The 21,138-nt window shown below is 44.8% G+C and overlaps 1 protein-coding gene across 4 annotated transcripts in view; it reads right to left on the bottom strand.

Annotated features, from left to right (window-relative positions):
- Positions 1 to 21,138, bottom strand: part of stard13a (StAR-related lipid transfer (START) domain containing 13a) — a 155,585-nt gene that overhangs the window by 54,210 nt on the left and 80,237 nt on the right. Inside the window, exon 1 of one of the 4 annotated variants that reach the window (XM_037547338.1) lies at positions 10,222 to 10,693. The exons of the other annotated variants lie outside the window; for them this stretch is intronic. Coding sequence (XP_037403235.1) covers positions 10,222 to 10,396 — 175 coding nt within the window. The 5' untranslated portion in view covers positions 10,397 to 10,693. Of the gene's footprint in view, positions 1 to 10,221; positions 10,694 to 21,138 lie in introns of those variants that run through there. 4 annotated transcript variants of the gene reach the window in all.

Consider the following 21,138-nt stretch of genomic DNA (forward strand, 5'->3'; position numbering starts at 1 on the left):
CAGCATTTACTGAACATCAGATCAAATAAAGTCCAGTTCGGTCAGATTTCAACAACATTTACTGAACATCAGATCAAATAAAGTCCAGTTCGGTCAGATTTCACCAACATTTACTGAACATCAGATCAAATAAAGTCCAGTTCGGTCAGATTTCAACAGCATTTACTGAACATCAGATCAAATAAAGTCCAGTTCGGTCAGATTTCAACAACATTTACTGAACATCAGATCAAATAAAGTCCAGTTCGGTCAGATTTCAACAACATTTACTGAACATCAGATCAAATAAAGTCCAGTTCGGTCAGATTTCAACAACATTTACTGAACATCAGATCAAATAAAGTCCAGTTCGGTCAGATTTCAACAACATTTACTGAACATCAGAAGAAATAAAGTCCAGTTCGGTCAGATTTCAACAACATTTACTGAACATCAGATCAAATAAAGTCCAGTTCGGTCAGATTTCAACAACATTTACTGAACATCAGATCCAATAAAGTCCAGTTCGGTCAGATTTCACCAACATTTACTGAACATCAGATCAAATAAAGTCCAGTTCGGTCAGATTTCAACAGCATTTACTGAACATCAGAACAAATAAAGTCCAGTTCGGTCAGATTTCAACAGCATTTACTGAACATCAGAACAAATAAAGTCCAGTTCGGTCAGATTTCAACAACATTTACTGAACATCAGATCAAATAAAGTCCAGTTCGGTCAGATTTCAACAGCATTTACTGAACATCAGAACAAATAAAGTCCAGTTCGGTCAGATTTAAAGTTTAAATAAAGTTTATTTGATCTGATGTTCAGTAAATGTTGTTGAAATCTGACCGAACTGGACTTTATTTGATCTGATGTTCAGTAAATGTTGGTGAAATCTGACCGAACTGGACTTTATTTGATCTGATGTTCAGTAAATTTACTGTCAGTTTCCTCTTTTTAGATCACGTCATGTGGAATAACTTCCCTCTGACTCACTTTCTTCTCTGACTGCTGTTTCTCTCCTCGACCCTCCCCTGTGTGGCGTCACTCACTCGAGTCTCAGAGCTCATCGTAATGCACAGATCTGATTGGCTGAGTAGCGTCACGTGTGATATTTACAGCGCATGTGATTGGTCTGTGAGACTCCGACGGTTAAACATACCGTAAAGGCTAGAAAAGTCACACTGATTAAAACAGGACCACCCCATCCAAATTAAATAATTCTCCATAGTTTATTGGTTATAGGTCCAGGTCCACATAGGACAGCGTCTGGGTCTGAACTCTATCTGGGTCTGCCTATTAGTGACCTCTGCTGAGTTTAGCATTGGAAAAAAAAAATATATATATAGATATATAGAATACCTGTATGAGCCATAACCTCTGCCAAGGGCATTTATGTTTTTCACTATTTATTTTCTTTATTTGTAATACACAATAACACAGCACACACCTACTATTTTGCAAAGCCACTCACTGCAAAAATAGAGAAAGGAAAGAGAGAAAGGGGAAACAGAAACTAGTATATAAGAATATAAAAATAATTCCAGGTCAGTGTTTGCATGTTCAGTGTAGCTGCATGTGGTGCTAAACATCATTCCAGGTTTTTTACTTTTCCCTCACCGTTAATTGCCTCCAATAGAAGCTCATAAGAGGCAATTATAATTTCCTTTTCTCAACCCATTCTTTTAAATCAGGGGACTTTGGCTTTCACAGTCACACAATATTATCCAGCCAGGCAGCTGCATTTACACCAACTGTTATTAGAATAATCTCATTATTTGTTCTACTGGCAATTCTGTTTCTGTTCTGTCCTCAAGAAGCCAAAGCCGGTCTTGCAGAAGCAGCGAAAGCCCCAACCATTTTCCCAACATTTGAGGAGTTTTAGCCCAGAATGGATACGTTACTCCGCACTCAATCGAATGAAGAAAGCTGCAAGTCTCTGTGTAACATTTCCAGTGCAAATCATTATCAGCTGTGCCCATTCTATAAAGTAGGTGTAGTGTAGTGGGTAACACCTCTGCCTTCTACACTGTAGATGGGTTCAATGCCCCGCCTGGGCAGGCACCCTTCACTATACCAGTAAGAGTCCATACGCTTGACATGATCGTCAATCACACATCACCAACATTACAATCCAGATCTTTCTGCCATATTTTGAGATTTTGTGCATTACTAATTAACTGATTTAAATCTGACACTAACCCTGAACACAATGCATTTGTAAATACAGGGTGATTCAAAAAGATTCATCCGATTTAAAGCGTCATATTTCTACAACCGTGAAGAGCTGAGGAACCAATCATAATCCAAGAGGGGGTCATAGAGTTTCCACGTCAATCAAAGTGAATCCGTCAGAACTGAGCAGCGGGATTTTCATCAGCAGTGAAGCTCCAGCAGCTCAGAGCGTTCGGCGCTGGTTCCACAGCACTGGATGATCTCCGAAATCCCACTGAAAGAGCCGTGAGAGCAGCGACGCCCGACACGCTCAGTCCAGTCTGGGATGAGTTTGACTGTGGTGATGATGTCGTCCGTCCAGCTGGAGGAGGTTCAGACTGAGACCTTGTAGAACTACATAATAAACTTTATGCTCATTTACACCGTTTACAGCTCACTGCACTGATGATTTACGGAATCGGATGAATCTTGTATTTCCACTAGTTTCTGTTGTCTTCACTGTTATATTTCTTTATGAAATTGGTGTTGGGTTCATTTCTGTCACAGCTGCCGACTGAAAAGCTGCTCAGTGGTGACGACAGTTTGGGAATTTAGCGTCGTCTCATCTTCAGAGTCGGACCAAATCGGCTGTCGGTCAGATGTGGTCTTAACAGCGTCCGTTTTCTGTTTGTGGCAAAGTGAGAAGTAAAAACGTTCAAACGGCTTGAGCGTCTCCTACAGCTGTCAGAGTCGTTGCTTAGCAACGGCGTCTCAAAGGAGTGATACGGTGTTTGAGAGAAAAAGACACGATGTTCAGGTGAAATAACAGCGCAGTTAGAACGCCTCTCAACCAATCAGCTCACGTGGGCGGAACCGACTGTTATATAAGTCTCTGCACTCTCTTGCACTTGGAAAATCAATAAATCATGTCATTTGAACCAGGGGCGCACAAACGCTTGCATGCGCCTGTGTGTGTGTGAGTTGCGAGGAAAGAATAAGCAAGTGAGCGAGGGAGAGTGACAGCGGAGGGAGAGTTCATTTGAAGCGACTGTCCCTTGAAAAGAGCACTACGTGTGTGTGTAGAGGGGGTGGTGAGGGGTGGAGGCGCGAGACGCACACGTTCGGCATGAGAAAGGCCTCCCTCTGGAGCAGCTGTAAACCACTTGACCTCCTCACCCTCAGGGCAGCGCAGAGGCTGCTTATTAACCCTGCCACAGCCAGCATTCGGGCCTAAAGCACATCACAAAGAACAACAGAAGAGCTAAGCTCATTCAGCGCACTGCACATACAGTACAGCCCAGATTCACAGCTATTTTGGACACATGTGTGGTCTACTGCACTGACCACACAACAAAGACCATGCGCCCCAAAGCATTACAATCCAAAAGACACACAACTGCCTAAGACATGCTAACATAACCAAACACTGCCGAAATACCACTATTTGTGCAACTGTGCAGTTCACACCAACAGAGGGCAGCAAAGAGTAACAGAGAAGGGTACAACCTGGATACAGCTGAGGTACACATCCAGCAGTCCAGCGCACTTTCCCAAAAGGAACCCTCAGGATTTCTGGTACATGTCTGTAAGTTTTATTTATTTAGTTTCTTTTTCATCCAACAGAATCATCACGGTTGTTGCATTCAAACTCTACAAGTCTTCAGTGCATTGAAGGCTTTGGCTGGAAACAAAAGGGTTGAATTCTTGAATCCTTTCTTGAAGGATTGATTTTACCTGTGGTATCTGGGTAGATACAGTCCAGCAAACTCTCCCATTGATTCGGACATCAGGAGCTGAACTGTAGTCTCGCCTATTAGATTAACTAGCAATACAATGAGGAAGTTGCAGTGGAAGCCATAAACGACACTTGACGGGTGGGACCAATTCCATGAGAAAGAACATCACTCCAGGCCTTCTGGAAGTCCTGACAAATGGAACTGAGACCAACTAAAACGGCCAGCCTGCCTCCAGTATGCTAAGACCAGGGTGGAAAATACTTGAGTAACTGTACTTTGTTACTATACCTGTTATTTTTAGAGAAATTCTATGTTAATCAAGGTTCACTAAAGCTGAACACTTGTGCTCTTAATCAAATACTTTTCCAAGAGAAAAACATAATTTTACTTCTTATATTCTCATTTAAATCTTTGCAGCACTTCTGGAAAGCTTTTTCTCGTTAATCCTTTTTTCACAGTTCACACGTTTATCATTAGTCTTAATAATATCAGTGTAAAATGAAATTGCCCACAACTAGGGATGCACGCTAATATTGGTATCAGCAGATACACACATAGTTTCTAAGCCACTTATCCTCCTGGGTCACGTGGGGAGCTGGAGTCTATCCCAGCAGTCAGGCAGGATACGCCCTGGACAGGTCACCAGCCCATCTCAGGGCTTCCCAGTTGCTTCCCAGGAACTGAACACCACACAATTTTTCCACATTATATGATAACAAGGGCGCACAGCGTCATTGCTGTCCAGCGTGCCAGAACACGCTGCCAGTGACTTGCAAGCTGGAAAGCAATGACATCCATCACTGGCGCACACACACATTACAGCGCATCAGCGCTTAAGTATGAGAATATGTTAAAACACATAGATGGCAAGTGTGAATCAGAACCCTGCTTGGGCCAAACCTGTAAACACCATAGCCACTGTTGTGCAACGGCACACATGTCATAACTCAACACAACAAAGCCGAGATAACGCCACATGACCACTCACAGCCGAGGAATCTACTCTACACACACGCAGTCAGACATACCTGAGCACACGGACTCAGCAGCAGCTTTGTGACATGGTTATTTTGCAGTACGCGACGTTGCCTCACAAACCTGCCTTGAGACAAGCAAAAAAATCCCTGTCATTTCTGACAACGTTCCCTCGTGTTGTATTTCCACCAAATATCTCAGGCCTACTCACCTGACTACAATTTAAACTGGGCCATCTTCACCCTACAAACACAGTACAGGAACTGGAGATGGCTGATAGAAAATAATAATAACCCCGGTTTATTTCAGACCACAGTCAATAAATAATTACATTACCATCCATCCATTTTCCAAGCTGCTTCTCCGTCAGGGTCGCGGAGGGATGCTGGAGCCTATCCCAGCAGTCTTTGGGCGGGGATGGATAATTACATTATTTAGAATTACATTTTTAACCAATGCTTTTATAACAACAGGCCTCCTTCACCAACATCCCCCTAAGAAAACGTCTACGTCAGATTCAGAACTGCCCGCACCTTTGCGCTCCTAAACCCCAAATAAGAAATTCCTGGGGAACGCCAGAATCTTTGTGGGTTTTAAGAAGGACGTTTTTTGCTGAATCAGGCCCAGAAAGCCTGAAATACTGAATAAAGCATCCTAAAATATTACCGGTATTGGTGTAGGGCAGCAATCTAATCTGCTCTGGTTTATTACTGAACAAAATAAGAGCGATAATGTGGCCAATGAACAGCCACTTCATCACTGCAAACTGCTGAAGAAGGCTTCATATGTGATTAGACGTGTGCTGGTATAATTCACCTCTTAGCCACGCAGAGCAGCTAACCCGGCTTTCACAGGGCTCATAGCAGCCGTCACAGACTGATCTGGGCCCTCCTTTGAGAGGAGCCTGTAAAAAGTCACAGCAGCCACATCACAGCAGGAGGAGGAGCAGACAGGTGAAAACTCATGTTCCAACGCTCAGCAACACAAACACACTTATGTCTGGAGTCACAACTCAGCAGCCTGCTAATGAGATAAGAGGCAAGTAGTCCAGTGTTGTATTGGAATATGTGCTGGAAGACTCACTGCATGTTGTATGTGCAGCGTACAAAATCCAAGGTTACCTGAATGTCGGTGACCTGTGGAAGTTTTGCTTGTCCACAGTCTGTGTGTAAACTTGAACCATGTTAGTATGAACTCATTGTGGAAATCACACTGTTATTAGCTTGATTAAGATTAATTGACCCTTATTAATCCCACAACAGGGAAATTTCACCTCCGCATTTAACCCATCCGTGAAGTGACACACCACACACACACACTAGGGGGCAGTGAGCACACTTGCCCGGAGCGGTGGGCAGCCCTATCCGCAGCGCCCAGGGAGCAGTTGGGGGTTAGGTGTCTTGCTCAAGGACACCTCAGTCACGTGCTGTCAGCTCTGGGGATCGAACCGGCGACCTTCCGGTCACGAGGCTGGCTCCCTCCCGACTGCCCCAGAGCCAACTGAGGTGGTTCGGGCATCTGATTCCCCCTGGAGGCCTCCCAGTGGGGATGTACCAGGCACGGCCTACCAGGACAAGACCCCGGGGTCGTCCTAGGACCAGCTGGACCCTACCGGACTAAGTGGATAATCATGATGATGAGGATGATGATAAAGGTTTCCACATTAAGGTCTGTTATATAATGACTGGTTATATATGACTGTAAACTGCAGGTGTTAGTAGCTCCATGTTGTAGTATGTTGTTATGTTGTAGTAGAATCAGAATCACAGCTCTTGGTAAAGGTCTCAGTGCTTTATGGCACTCCAGTCCTAGTGGTCCTGTGTGACAGTGAAACATAGTGAGCACCGTTATGTGGACAGTTTTTAAATATTGCTCACATGTACTCCTACTTCAAAGTAATATTATGGTAACCAGTGGTGGACAGTAACTGAGTATCTGAGTAAATGTAATTGGTTTCTGTACTTTAGTATTTTTGGTGTATCTGTACTGAAGTTTCTCCGTTCTGGGGACTTTCTCCTTTCACTCCACTACATTTCAGAGTCTAATATCCGACTTTTTCCTCCTACATTTAGAGAAATCTGTCGTTCCTTTTGGTTTCTGTGTGTATAAAAACGTAACATGTCAAAACGAAAGAAGCGCAAAGCCAGAGCACCAATCAGGGCCCAGCGGTCACTTTGTTTAGAGCTGGTTTTGACCTGTTGGTCATACCGACCCAGTGCAGCACGCGGTTCAACGTCAGCGCAGCAGCGTAAAACTTTGGGAGAGTCTGTTCAACATAAATGATGAACTAACCTAACTTTGTGTAAATAGAGCTCAATATAGAAATATGTCCACATATGCAGTCGAGACTGACGCGGCTTTTTTCTGAATTTCTACAAACACCATTTCATTTTATAGTAAATGAGTTTGGGCTGGTTTATGTTTATGAACAGACGCCTACAGATCAACATAGTAAAGGAGCTCATCTGTGATCCTGAGTTTAAAGCCAGTTTTTATTCAACTTAAACTTGGAACTAAGTTGTAAATAAATCTGAAACTGAAACTTTGCTTGTGTGTAAAAAGTGATTTCAGAGCCACTCGGTTCTCCCTGATGGAAACTGTTTACCTTCAGTGTTTTGTGCTTCTGATCATTTTAATAGACGTCAGCGTCACTAATTAATGACGTCCTATTAAAAGACTGGTTTACCAAGAGAGACGCTGGAGGACTTTCACCTGAAATGAGTTCATGAAGCCAGTCTGGTTATAAAAATGATAACAGGACATCAGAGCCAGAATTACTCTTTTAGTACTTTTACTTTATACTTAAGTACATTTGAAGGGAAATACTTTAGTACTTTTACTCCAGTGGAGGTCTAAAGGGAGGAACTTCTACTTTTACTGTCTAACTCAAGTACATGATTTGTGTACTTTGTCCAGCACTGATGGCAACATTGTTATTGTGATTCGGTTGCTAGAGGCAGCCAGTGCTGACCTAAATCTGATGTAAATATCTCATTAGCTTTAATGTAATGACTAATGTAATCTACTGCAATAGAAAAGACTATCATTACAGTGAATTACATCATAACACGAGAGTGACTAACACCGCTAATCCTGTCTAATTTAGACTTTAGATAACATATCAGTTTGAGCGCAGTGTGAAAGCAGGCTGGAGCAGGGTCAGGCACGTCCTCTGATTTCCCAATCCTGCAGCTCAGTGGAGACAGTGTTCATCCAGCTCTGTTGACACATTCCAACGGCAATCCTGATGCCAATCACAGACCTGAGCATTGCTAGGGGTCCAAGCACGGGATGTAACACAGGTGACTATGAAATTCAGGTGGACTTTCTCCAAAACATCTAACACAGGTCACACAAAACAGGGTCTTCATTCTCCTAATGGACATTTTGCACAAAAAGAAGTTAAGCAGACCCCTAATTTAGACATGATTACACAATCCGAACGCTAAAGGCGATGTTGGGAACAGCTGTGAGGGGAAATACTGACGAAAACGTACAAGCTTTAGACTTCAATTCAGCTCAGTACAACAAGTCAGAGCACCACGTCATCAAATCTAAATATCAGAGCAGCTTGTACCCCAGCATTCGGCAGCTGCTGGCACTGCACCTGCACCCTGTCTGATGCCAGCTCCTCAAGGACACCTGGCAACTGCAGCCTAAACAAACCTCAGACAGAGAAACGGGGAAGCCAGAGTCAAGGCCAGGACTCTTTCAGCTGTTAAGAGCCATGTTTCTCCACCCCGTCCTCGAGCTCAACCAGACCAGTCCACATTTTTGCTCTATTCCAGCTCCAAACACACTCGAACCAAGAAATCTCAAATTTCACAATGATTCAGAAATAATAATAATAAAAAATAACACATTTACAAATGTGACCGGAAGGACTGCTGACCTGGGAGCAGACTAAAGATATTAAAGAAACAAGCTTTACATTCTCAACAACTTATTAAAAAGAAGGGCTGTAACTGATTCATTCATTTACAGGTCATTTACAGTCAGTTCATTTACCTCTGATGAATTAATGAGTTTCACACAAGGTCAAGGAAAAATTCACCTGAAGCACTTCGCAAAAGTCAGGGACCACATTTTATTAAGCAGTTCCAGTTAAAATGACAATTAATTATAATTCTCTCATTTTTCAGCAGAGAAAAAAAGCAGAAAACATAAACTGAACAGAAAATTGCACAGCAGCCTTTATTACAGCTTCTATTTTTTATGAGATACTGCAGGGATACTTTTCAACACCTCCAAAGATCAGTCTTAGGAGTTGGTTGGATTTTCTGTTTTATTCAGTGCTGGACAGTAACTGAGTAACTGAGTAAATGTAATGAGTTTCTGTACTTTAGTATTTTTGGTGTATCTGTACTGAAGTTTCTCCGTTCTGGGCGTCTTTTTCCTTTCACTCCACTACATTTCAGAGTCTAATATCCGACTTTTTCCTCCTACATTTTGAGAAATCTGTCGTTCCTTTTGGTTTCTGTGTGTATAAAAACGTAACATGTCAAAACGAAAGAAGCGCAAAGCCAGAGCACCAATCATCAATGCTTCTGATCATTTTAATAGACGTCAGCGTCACTAATTAATGACGTTCTATTAAAAGACTGGTTTACCAAGAGAGACGCTGGAGGACTTTCACCTGAAATGAGTTCATGAAGCCAGTCTGGTTATAAAAATGATAACAGGACATCAGAGCCAGAATTCCTCTTTTAGTACTTTTACTTTATACTTAAGTACATTTGAAGGGAAATACTTTAGTACTTTTACTCCAGTGGAGGTCTAAAGGGAGGAACTTCTACTTTTACTGGGGTAATAATTTACCCTGGGGGTCTCGACTTTAACTCAGGTACAGGGTTTGTGAACTTCGTCCAGCGCTGGTTTTATTCAGTGACTTTATGGTCTGAGTGGTCTTCTCACAGTGGAAGGATGGACAGAAACACCTGTGGATGTTTTCAGATCTGAAGCAGCTGGATTTTCTCCTCTCCCTCAGAGATCAAAGCTTTAAAGATTTTTTATCCTATGGTGAAAGTTTTGGTGTCTACCAGGTCTTCCAGGTGGTGGTTAGGAGCCCCATTTTCTCTCATCATTAAATATTGAAGTGCAGTTTTGGAAAGTTCTGTTTCTTTCCATGAACTGTCCTTTGACTTTTCCTTTCCCTGTGTTAGTGCATTATCTGCTTAGAAATACCTCCTGAAAAGAGGCTGGCCAAGAAATGAGCTCATACCTTTTTAATATTATTATAATCAATCACAATAAATCAATACACCAAAATCAATGCAGTTGAACTACCAGCTTCAGATAACCGCCTTTCACACCCTTAGAGCGCTGTACAGCGGTTCAGGCCCTGGGGCAACCAAAAACAGACCCGTCCTACCTCGCGCTATCTTCTGGAGGATTTGCTGGCACGCAATAAGCCGGGCCAGGCGTAGTCCGGAACGCCTGCGGCGAGTGTCCAGCCTCAGGTAAATGTCCTGAGTCTCAGCAGTCGTGCTCCCGAAACACTCCGTCTCCACACACTCGTCTGGGAACTGCACTTCCATCACATCCATCCTTCTGTACCTGTCTGCCGCTCTAACACAGTCTTTGTCTTTCTCTCTGTCCGTCTCTCTCTCTCCCTAAAGTTAGCAGTGGGAACTCTGCTGGGAAAGACACCCGAAAGCGGACGTCTGTCTCTCCGTCTTATCTCCTGGACACTCCTTCAGCTTTCACACACGCACAGACGCAGCTTCGCACGTGTTCCACATTCCAGCCAAGCCTACTCAAAAGCCCCGCTCATACACACCAGCTCAAACACCAGCTCGCATGATCTCAGAACTCCTGGCTGAACATCTGCACACGCACACATACGCAACACATCTAATCAACAGACAAACATCAGAGCTGATCTAAGGAAACATTCCCACCTTCATCGCTGCAAAAAACAACATCTAAACAAGCGTAAACATCTTTAATGCAGTCAATAAATCCAGTATTTCTCATGATGAGACTGTTATCAGATGTTATGAGATCATTCCGCCTGTGTCTGTGTGTTTTTAAGTGATCTTATCCAGTGAAAGTGTTTTATTCTGCTGGCAGATTAGTTTACATGCTTTGAGAAAAGAAATAATGTTTAAAACAAGAAATGACACGAGACACTTCTGTACGATAAAAACTGCTTCAAAGTATTTAAAAATGCCCCGAAATCTGTTAAATAATCTCACAATATTCTTACAGCAGTCTCATAATGAGAAATAGTAGATATACTGGCTCATTTAAGATGTTTATTGTGACCGTCACATGACCGAGAGAGGAGCCAATGATGGCAGGAGGACAGGAGGGTCCAGCAGAGCTCCATCCAGAAATGTGCTTTCCTTCAGAGCATTTCAGGCCAAGGAGGAAACTAGTGAGGGTGTGTGTGTGTGTGTGTGTGTGTGTGTGTGTGTGTGTGTGTGTGTGTGTGTGTGCTTTTACAGAGAAAAGTCATCGAGGTGGACCTACAAAACACACAAACAGCAAACAGTGATACACAGACTCCTCTACTGTTGGGTTAGGGTTAGGTAGAAAGAGTGAGAAGAGAGAGAAAAAACAGAAAGAAAGAGAGAGAGAAAGAGAGAGAGACAGAGAGAGAGAGAGAGCGAGAGAGAGAGAGAGAGACAGAGCAAGTGAGAGAGAGAGAGAGAGAGAGAGAGAGAGAGAGAGAGAGAGAGAGAGAGAGGGAGGGAGAGAGAGAGAGAGAGAAAAAGAGAGAGAGAGAGAGAAAAAGAGAGAGAGAGAGAGAGAGACAGAGAGAGAGAGAGAGAGAGAGAGGGAGAGAGAGAGAGAGAGAGAGAGAGAGAAAAAGAGAGAGAGAGAGAGAGAGAGAGAGAGAGAGAGAGAGGGAGGGAGGGAGAGAGAGAGAGAGAGAGAGAAAGAGAGAGAGAGAGAGAGAGAAAGAGAGAGAGAGAAGGAGAGAGAGGGAGAGAGAGAGAGAGAGAGAGAGAGAGAGAGAGGGAGGGAGGGGCAAAGCACAGTCTGTCAAAACACTTGACAATCTCTCAGCAATCTTGATATATCATCCCACAAGCCAGCCATATGCAGCCTCAGGAATCTGCTGTACATGCCAACACACAGTCCTGCTGCTCATCATAAAAAGCAGCTGCAAACTCATCTCCTCCGCCTGAAATAAATCTCTATTAGTGTCATTAATAAGCAACGCTGAGCCTCTCGGCACACGGAGTCCTGCCATCTGAAATTCATGTTCAAGACGTTTGCAGTCAAGACTCCGTCGCATCAAGTAAAGACACGTGTATTAGTGTCCAGTCTGTGCGAGTGTCCCTTTAACCCGAGACTTAACAAGCAAGAAGACAGAAAGCCGATACTGGGGCCGTCTTACAGGAGCTTCCTTAAGATCTGACAAAGTCAAGATGAGATTTTCACGTAAACGTGTTACAGAAGGAAGTCTGCCTTAATACAGTAATCATATATTACCTTACAGCATCTCATCCTATCTCAAACAAGGAAACCGAGCTACACCAAAACTAACGTGATGCACTGGGAAAAAGTTGACCTCTTAAACTCCTCGGGACCACCGGTGGCTCCAAACTGCTCTTCATCATGTTCTCCATAACGTTCATACTCCATGAGCTCCATTCAGAAGCTGGGCGTCGTGTGAGGCTGTAGCTCTTCTCTCCAGTCTAATAGACGGTGACGTCATTTTAAACCCTTATAATAAAAGAAGCTGAACTTTGTTTTTCTACTGAAAGTCGACCCGTTTTTCCCCAAATCTGGGCTCTAAACTATAAACAGACGGCGTCTCTTCAGTGATCTGCTCTGGAAACATCACTTTTAGAGAACAACACAAAGAGCGGCGCAGATTTTTGGCTTTAGCAGTGAATCGTAAACATGTAGTGACATGTGGAGATCATAGAACACACGTTCTGATAATTTGAGGGAACTTTTACCAAAAAACGAATAAATAAATAAATAAAAATGTACATTCGTTTCATGCAGTTACTGAATAATTTGCATTGCGATTTTGTTGCGAAAATTCAATACATTTTTGGCCAGTTTTCTTCAGCACTAACAAACAGGTAATGAGAAGGAACAGAAGAAGAACCTACAGCAACACGCAGCTCATGCGCCTCTTTTCCTGCCCTGTCGCGGCTCCACGGCTGAATCAGATCAGCAGGTAATAATAAAATAATCCTCCTCTACAGTAAAATAAAGCTCTGCTGATCCTTCAACACAGTTTAACAGTAAATGGTCTTAAACGCTGGAGTTAATGTAGAACTGCTGATTCACCCTTTAACCCTGAAGATCAGCGCAGACAAAAACCTCGCTCAGCTGGCTAATATCTAGCAAAATTAATCAATAATTTGGTGACGGGGTTTTGCGTTTATAATCACTCCAGCTGGTTTCCTGATACGTTTAATCTGCACCAAAAAAAAATGTCAAACACTAAAAGGTTGCGACGCTGAAACCAGCTTCTCCTTCTCTGCATTTCCCCGTTCCACCTTAAATGGCACCTGGGGTGCCAGAACGTAACTGCAGCACCATTTAAGGTATAAGAACAAGAAGCTGGTGAATAATAAGCGACTTCAGCCTCGTAAAAAGTTGAATGTTGGAAATTTTACAAGAAACTGTTCCACCTTTCGCGGAAAGGTTTCCTGCCAGAGATGCGAGAAAAGCAGCTGCAGCTGATCTAAAGCTTAAAGCAGAGCAAAGTCAGTTGGTGGTTTTCTTTATATTTTTATCCTGCACAAGCAAATCAGCACATACTGAGACAGACTTACAGCCCAGAGTAAAATGTTGAGGCTCCCAAGTTGGTTTGAGTTTTGTTGAAAGAACCCACATTATATGGCCAAAGGTAAGTGGGACATGACCTCCTTGTTGGACCTTCTATTCCAAATCTAAGTGCATTAATATGGAATTGGCCGTCCTTTGTGGCTCTAACAGCCTCAACTCCTCTCGGAAGACTTTCCACAAGGTTTTGGAGAGCGTCCGTGGGGATTTGCAGACACTGATGTTGGACGGCTCAAAATCGACGTTCCAGTTCATCCTAAAGGTGTTGAGTGGGGTTGAGGTCAGGGCTCTGTGCAGGTCACTTACAGCAGCACTGTAATGCTGACCCAGGAAAGGACCTTTCCCAGTGAATCCCTCTTCAGCAGGAGGGATGCTTCCTGCTATAAGTGGTACAAGCAGGACCCCCAAATCCCAAAGGGCCTTAATATAGGCAGAAAAATATATTGTGAAGATATAATTGATGAATTTCTTTCCAAAAACAGAAAAAAATGAAAAGATGCACTTATAACTTAAAATAAGTCATTCATTCTTTTTATTAAGAGTGAATGATGGTCCCATGAAGGATTTTAATTAGACCCCCCTGGTATTGAAGTAGCCCTGCTCTAATTCTGCTATAAATAAAATAAAGAGTCCTTCTGAGCTACAGCGGTCCTAGAATTGTGAAAGCCTGATAGGTGGGAGGTGGACTCCCCCTTGTGGACGTTTCTGTCAAACACACATGCAGTCATCCTACACACTGTATAAGATGGCAAATAATCCAACCGAGTGCTCTTTAAATGCTTTTCCATGCCACTTTACACACAACACAAATTTATCATTTTAACATTTCACCTTAACTAAGGCGCATTTCATGCAGGTTCACTGCCATTTTAACCCACCAACGCTCTTCCACACAGCTGGGGAAGCTCTGAATACGGGCTGCAGAGGGTTTAGAGGTTTGGCATGATGCTATGTGGAAGAGTGTTGGTGGGTTAAAATAGCAATGAAATGTATACACACTTTTGCAGATGTACACACTCACACACTCACACATGTCGCACCTCCTGCTGTGTGAAGCAGAAGCTGATGTTGCTTCGCTGACCTATATTTTCTCGTGTGTCGTAGAATATTTACACCCCTCTTTCTTCAGAACCAGGACCAGGAGGCCAGCCTTGCGTCTAAAGCACTGATCTTTACTTCTTCATTGTGCGCACGATTCACAGACGCCAAGCTGACCTGCTCGACGTAGAAACTGGCCATGTTATAGGCTGGCTGGAACACTGAGGCCTGGACTTTTGCCAAACCAGGTACATAAGCAACACCTGTTCTTAACCTGCACACAGACAGCCTGGAATAACTGTTCACAATGTCCCCCCATCGTCCTTTCAAGTACAGCTCACATAAAACGTACACAGATCACATGCGTGCTATAACACATAACACTGAGCATAATTACACAACAGCAGATCCTTCAGTTTACTGCCCCCAGCCTGGGCCACTGGCTACTGGGGGTACGCTGGGTTGAGCTGCCCATGAGGTGGAGGCTCACTGACATTCCTCAGAAACCACCTGAACACAGATTAATCAAACGCCTGCTGTAATTCCATTGCGCACTGCTGCCCAGAGGACGATGGATTCCTCATTCCTCTTGGAGATTTCTTCTTGTCACTGCCACCCTCAGCTACCTCGTCAGGGGTCCAGACTAGAGTTTGAAATATTTGTCCACACTGAATATTCATGTCATGTTCTGAGGGGTACGTACTGGGTTCTACACTCCGGGTTCTTGCAGCCTGTTTACCACCTTAAACAGATTCACCACAGCTTTAGTCTGTCTCACCACTTTGTTAGACTAGACTTTTGCTGGGTATCAGTCGGGTCCAGACTAAACTTTTGCTGGGTATCAGTCGGGTCCAGACTAGACTTTTGCTGGGTATCAGTCGGGTTCAGACTAGACTTTTGCTGGGTATCAGTCGGGTTCAGACTAGACTTTTGCTGGGTATCAGTCGGGTTCAGACTACACTTTTGCTGGGTATCAGTCGGGTCCAGACTAAACTTTTGCTGGGTATCAGTCGGGTCCAGACTAGACTTTTGCTGGGTATCAGTCGGGTTCAGACTAAACTTTTGCTGGGTATCAGTCGGGTTCAGACTAGACTTTTGCTGGGTATCAGTCGGGTCCAGACTAAACTTTTGCTGGGTATCAGTCGGGTCCAGACTAAACTTTTGCTGAGTATCAGTCGGGTCCAGACTAAACTTTTGCTGGGTATCAGTCGGATCCAGACTAGACTTTTGCTGGGTATCAGTCGGGTCCAGACTAAACTTTTGCTGAGTATCAGTCGGGTTCAGACTAGACTTTTGCTGGGTATCAGTCGGGTCCAGACTAGACTTTTGCTGAGTATCAGTCGAGTTCAGACTAGACTTTTGCTGGGTATCAGTCGGGTCCAGACTAGACTTTTGCTGGGTATCAGTCGGGGCCAGACTACACTTTTGCTGGGTATCAGTCGGGTTCAGACTAGACTTTTGCTGGGTATCAGTCGGGGCCAGACTACACTTTTGCTGGGTACCAGTCGGGTTCAGACTAAACTTTTGCTGGGTACCAGTCGGGTTCAGACTAAACTTTTGCTGGGTATCAGTCGGGTTCAGACTAGACTTTTGCTGGGTATCAGTCGGGTCCAGACTAAACTTTTGCTGGGTATCAGTCGGGTCCAGACTAGACTTTTGCTGGGTATCAGTCGGGTTCAGACTAGACTTTTGCTGGGTATCAGTCGGGTCCAGACTAGACTTTTGCTGGGTATCAGTCGGGTTCAGACTAGACTTTTGCTGGGTATCAGTCGGGTTCAGACTAGACTTTTGCTGGGTATCAGTCGGGTCCAGACTAGAGTTTTGCTGGGTATCAGTCGGGTTCAGACTAGACTTTTGCTGGGTATCAGTCGGGTCCAGACTAGACTTTTGCTGGGTATCAGTCGGGTCCAGACTAGACTTTTGCTGGGTATCAGTCGGGTTCAGACTAGACTTTTGCTGGGTATCAGTCGGGTCCAGACTAGACTTTTGCTGGGTATCAGTCGGGTTCAGACTAGACTTTTGCTGGGTATCAGTCGGGTCCAGACTAGAGTTTTGCTGGGTATCAGTCGGGTTCAGACTAGACTTTTGCTGGGTATCAGTCGGGTTCAGACTAGACTTTTGCTGGGTATCAGTCGGGTCCAGACTAGACTTTTGCTGGGTATCAGTCGGGTTCAGACTAGACTTTTGCTGGGTATCAGTCGGGTCCAGACTAGACTTTTGCTGGGTATCAGTCGGGTCCAGACTAGACTTTTGCTGGGTATCAGTCGGGTTCAGACTAGACTTTTGCTGGGTATCAGTCGGGTCCAGACTAGACTTTTGCTGGGTATCAGTCGGGTTCAGACTAGACTTTTGCTGGGTATCAGTCGGGTCCAGACTAGAGTTTTGCTGGGTATCAGTCGGGTTCAGACTAGACTTTTGCTGGGTATCAGTCGGGTTCAGACTAGACTTTTGCTGGGTATCAGTCGGGTCCAGACTAGACTTTTGCTGGGTATCAGTCGGGTTCAGACTAGACTTTTGCTGGGTATCAGTCGGGTCCAGACTAGACTTTTGCTGGGTATCAGTCGGATCCAGACTAGACTTTTGCTGGGTATCAGTCGGTTTCAGACTAGACTTTTGCTGGGTATCAGTCGGGTCCAGACTAGACTTTTGCTGGGTATCAGTCGGGTTCAGACTAGACTTTTGCTGAGTATCAGTCGGGTCCAGACTAAACTTTTGCTGGGTATCAGTCGGGTCCAGACTAGACTTTTGCTGGGTATCAGTCGGATCCAGACTAGACTTTTGCTGGGTATCAGTCGGGTTCAGACTAGACTTTTGCTGGGTATCAGTTGGGTCCAGACTACACTTTTGCTGAGTATCAGTCGGGTCCAGACTAAACTTTTGTTGGGTATCAGTCGGGTCCAGACTAGACTTTTGCTGGGTATCAGTCGGGTTCAGACTAGACTTTTGCTGGGTATCAGTCGGGTCCAGACTAGAGTTTTGCTGGGTATCAGTCGGGTTCAGACTAGACTTTTGCTGGGTATCAGTCGGGTTCAGACTAGACTTTTGCTGGGTATCAGTCGGGTCCAGACTAGACTTTTGCTGGGTATCAGTCGGGTCCAGACTAGACTTTTGCTGGGTATCAGTCGGGTCCAGACTAAACTTTTGCTGGGTATCAGTCGGGTCCAGACTAGACTTTTGCTGGGTATCAGTCGGATCCAGACTAGACTTTTGCTGGGTATCAGTCGGGTTCAGACTAGACTTTTGCTGAGTATCAGTCGGGTCCAGACTAAACTTTTGCTGGGTATCAGTCGGGTCCAGACTAGACTTTTGCTGGGTATCAGTCGGATCCAGACTAGACTTTTGCTGGGTATCAGTCGGGTTCAGACTAGACTTTTGCTGGGTATCAGTCGGGTCCAGACTACACTTTTGCTGAGTATCAGTCGGGTCCAGACTAAACTTTTGTTGGGTATCAGTCGGGTCCAGACTAGACTTTTGCTGGGTATCAGTCGGGTTCACACTAGACTTTTGCTGGGTATCAGTCGGGTTCAGACTAGACTTTTGCTGGGTATCAGTCGGGTTCACACTAGACTTTTGCTGGGTATCAGTCGGGTTCACACTAGACTTTTGCTGGGTATCAGTCGGGTTCAGACTAGACTTTTGCTGGGTATCAGTCGGGTCCAGACTAGACTTTTGCTGGGTATCAGTCGGGTCCAGACTAAACTTTTGCTGGGTATCAGTCGGGTTCACACTAGACTTTTGCTGGGTATCAGTCGGGTCCAGACTAGAGTTTTGCTGGGTATCAGTCGGGTTCACACTAGACTTTTGCTGGGTATCAGTCGGGTCCAGACTAGACTTTTGCTGGGTATCAGTCGGTTTCAGACTAGACTTTTGCTGGGTATCAGTCGGGTCCAGACTAGACTTTTGCTGGGTATCAGTCGGATCCAGACTAGACTTTTGCTGGGTATCAGTCGGGTTCAGACTAGACTTTTGCTGGGTATCAGTCGGGTTCAGACTAGACTTTTGCTGGGTATCAGTCGGGTCCAGACTACACTTTTGCTGAGTATCAGTCGGGTCCAGACTAAACTTTTGTTGGGTATCAGTCGGGTCCAGACTAGACTTTTGCTGGGTATCAGTCGGGTTCACACTAGACTTTTGCTGGGTATCAGTCGGGTTCAGACTAGACTTTTGCTGGGTATCAGTCGGGTTCACACTAGACTTTTGCTGGGTATCAGTCGGGTTCACACTAGACTTTTGCTGGGTATCAGTCGGGTTCAGACTAGACTTTTGCTGGGTATCAGTCGGGTCCAGACTAGACTTTTGCTGGGTATCAGTCGGGTCCAGACTAAACTTTTGCTGGGTATCAGTCGGGTTCACACTAGACTTTTGCTGGGTATCAGTCGGGTCCAGACTAGAGTTTTGCTGGGTATCAGTCGGGTTCACACTAGACTTTTGCTGGGTATCAGTCGGGTCCAGACTAGACTTTTGCTGGGTATCAGTCGGTTTCAGACTAGACTTTTGCTGGGTATCAGTCGGGTCCAGACTAGACTTTTGCTGGGTATCAGTCGGATCCAGACTAGACTTTTGCTGGGTATCAGTCGGGTTCAGACTAGACTTTTGCTGGGTATCAGTCGGGTCCAGACTAAACGTTTGTTGGGTATCAGTCGGGTCCAGACTAGACTTTTGCTGGGTATCAGTCGGGTTCACACTAGACTTTTGCTGGGTATCAGTCGGGTTCAGACTAGACTTTTGCTGGGTATCAGTCGGGTTCACACTAGACTTTTGCTGGGTATCAGTCGGGTTCACACTAGACTTTTGCTGGGTATCAGTCGGGTTCAGACTAGACTTTTGCTGGGTATCAGTCGGGTCCAGACTAGACTTTTGCTGGGTATCAGTCGGGTTCACACTAGACTTTTGCTGGGTATCAGTCGGGTCCAGACTAGAGTTTTGCTGGGTATCAGTCGGGTTCACACTAGACTTTTGCTGGGTATCAGTCGGGTCCAGACTAGACTTTTGCTGGGTATCAGTCGGGTCCAGACTAGACTTTTGCTGGGTATCAGTCGGGTTCAGGCTAGAATTCTGACAGGCAACAGTCAGGTTGAGAACAGGCCTGGGGTACAGAGCAATGTATTTAGATAACAGCTGTGATTGGAAAGCTTACTGAAACAAGCTCAGACAGAATTCTGTGGGTTAAGTTGAGTTCAGACAGCTCTAGTCTGGAGCTGTGTGCCAGTGTCTACTGTAAAACAGCACTACATTAATAAACTGAACTGTATCAGGAGAACAGATCCAGGGTCAGCTCTTTTCTGTCATGTAGGAAGCTGATGCTGTAACGTATCAGCCAGTCAGCAGCTTTGGGAAACTGAGTGATGTGTCACTCTTTCTCTGTCCCTCTCTGAGTGACTACCTCTGTCCATATCTCTACCAGTCTCTGTCGCTCTCTGTCTCAAGTTCAGGTTTAAGCTCAAGCTCGTCTCAGCAGATCAATTTGAACTCTGAGGCTGCATGAATAAGACTAGAGAGTGAAAGACACAAACTCATTCTAGGTCATGAGTCTGAGAAGAGTACGTCAGGAACAAGACACAAAAACAGCAGCACATGCAGTCTACAGCAGCTCCAGTGCAGGGTCAAACCAGGCCACAGGCTGGAGAGAACCCTGAAGTACAACCTAGCAGAGCACAGGCCAAACACAGAAGGGGTCTGTCTACGGAAGATCGAGCCAGAAACAGCATCAAAACCCACAAAGGCAACAGGAACATGCAGGAGACCCACACAGTCATTACCAAAATAAACCACTGCAAAGCCACAGCTTCGCCCAGGTTAGCACTGCGCTCACACGCTTGCAGATGAGGCTCAGAGGGGACAGAATGATGGCACCAGTTGTAGATAACAAATCAGTGACCCCTAGTGGCTACAGCATTAAATTAAGAAACACACAAAAAAATCAGTCCAGCCAAAATGCATTCAATTTTCAGCATTTTCATAGTTTTAAACATCAGTTTCAGCTCCAACCAAGAAATAAGCATCTAGAAGTAAGTATTTACACCACTGTCAGACCATCTGAGGTAGCTCCAGATTATATCAGCCCTACATACACAGCCCACATACCATAATCCCACCAACTCAGCTGACAGTAGGAATCCCCCAATTCCAGGTCCATTAGATTCCAAGCAAACATGAGCTAATCCACTCAACGGAGACACTGAGTGCTTATTTATCAACACATGTGGAAAACCGTGAAAGACAGAGCTCATGTCCCACCGGCACCAGCACATCAAGTCAGAGTGAGTTTATAAGTGGAGGTGACAGGAGTGACAAAGGTGCATCTGTGCACTGTGGAGCGTCTGGACGGCCTTTGAATAACGGTGTCCTGTCTTTGACTTTCTGTGCCCTGTTGGTCGCCAGCAGGCCTGTGTAAGTAAGCACTGTTTCACTGCGTCAGCTACAGGGCTTCATTACTACAGCTCGGAGTCTGGGCAGCACAGGCAGTTACGGGATGGAGATTACGCTTCACGCT

Source organism: Pygocentrus nattereri, chromosome 18 (assembly GCF_015220715.1).
Source record: "Pygocentrus nattereri isolate fPygNat1 chromosome 18, fPygNat1.pri, whole genome shotgun sequence".
Classification (NCBI taxonomy): domain Eukaryota; kingdom Metazoa; phylum Chordata; class Actinopteri; order Characiformes; family Serrasalmidae; genus Pygocentrus; species Pygocentrus nattereri.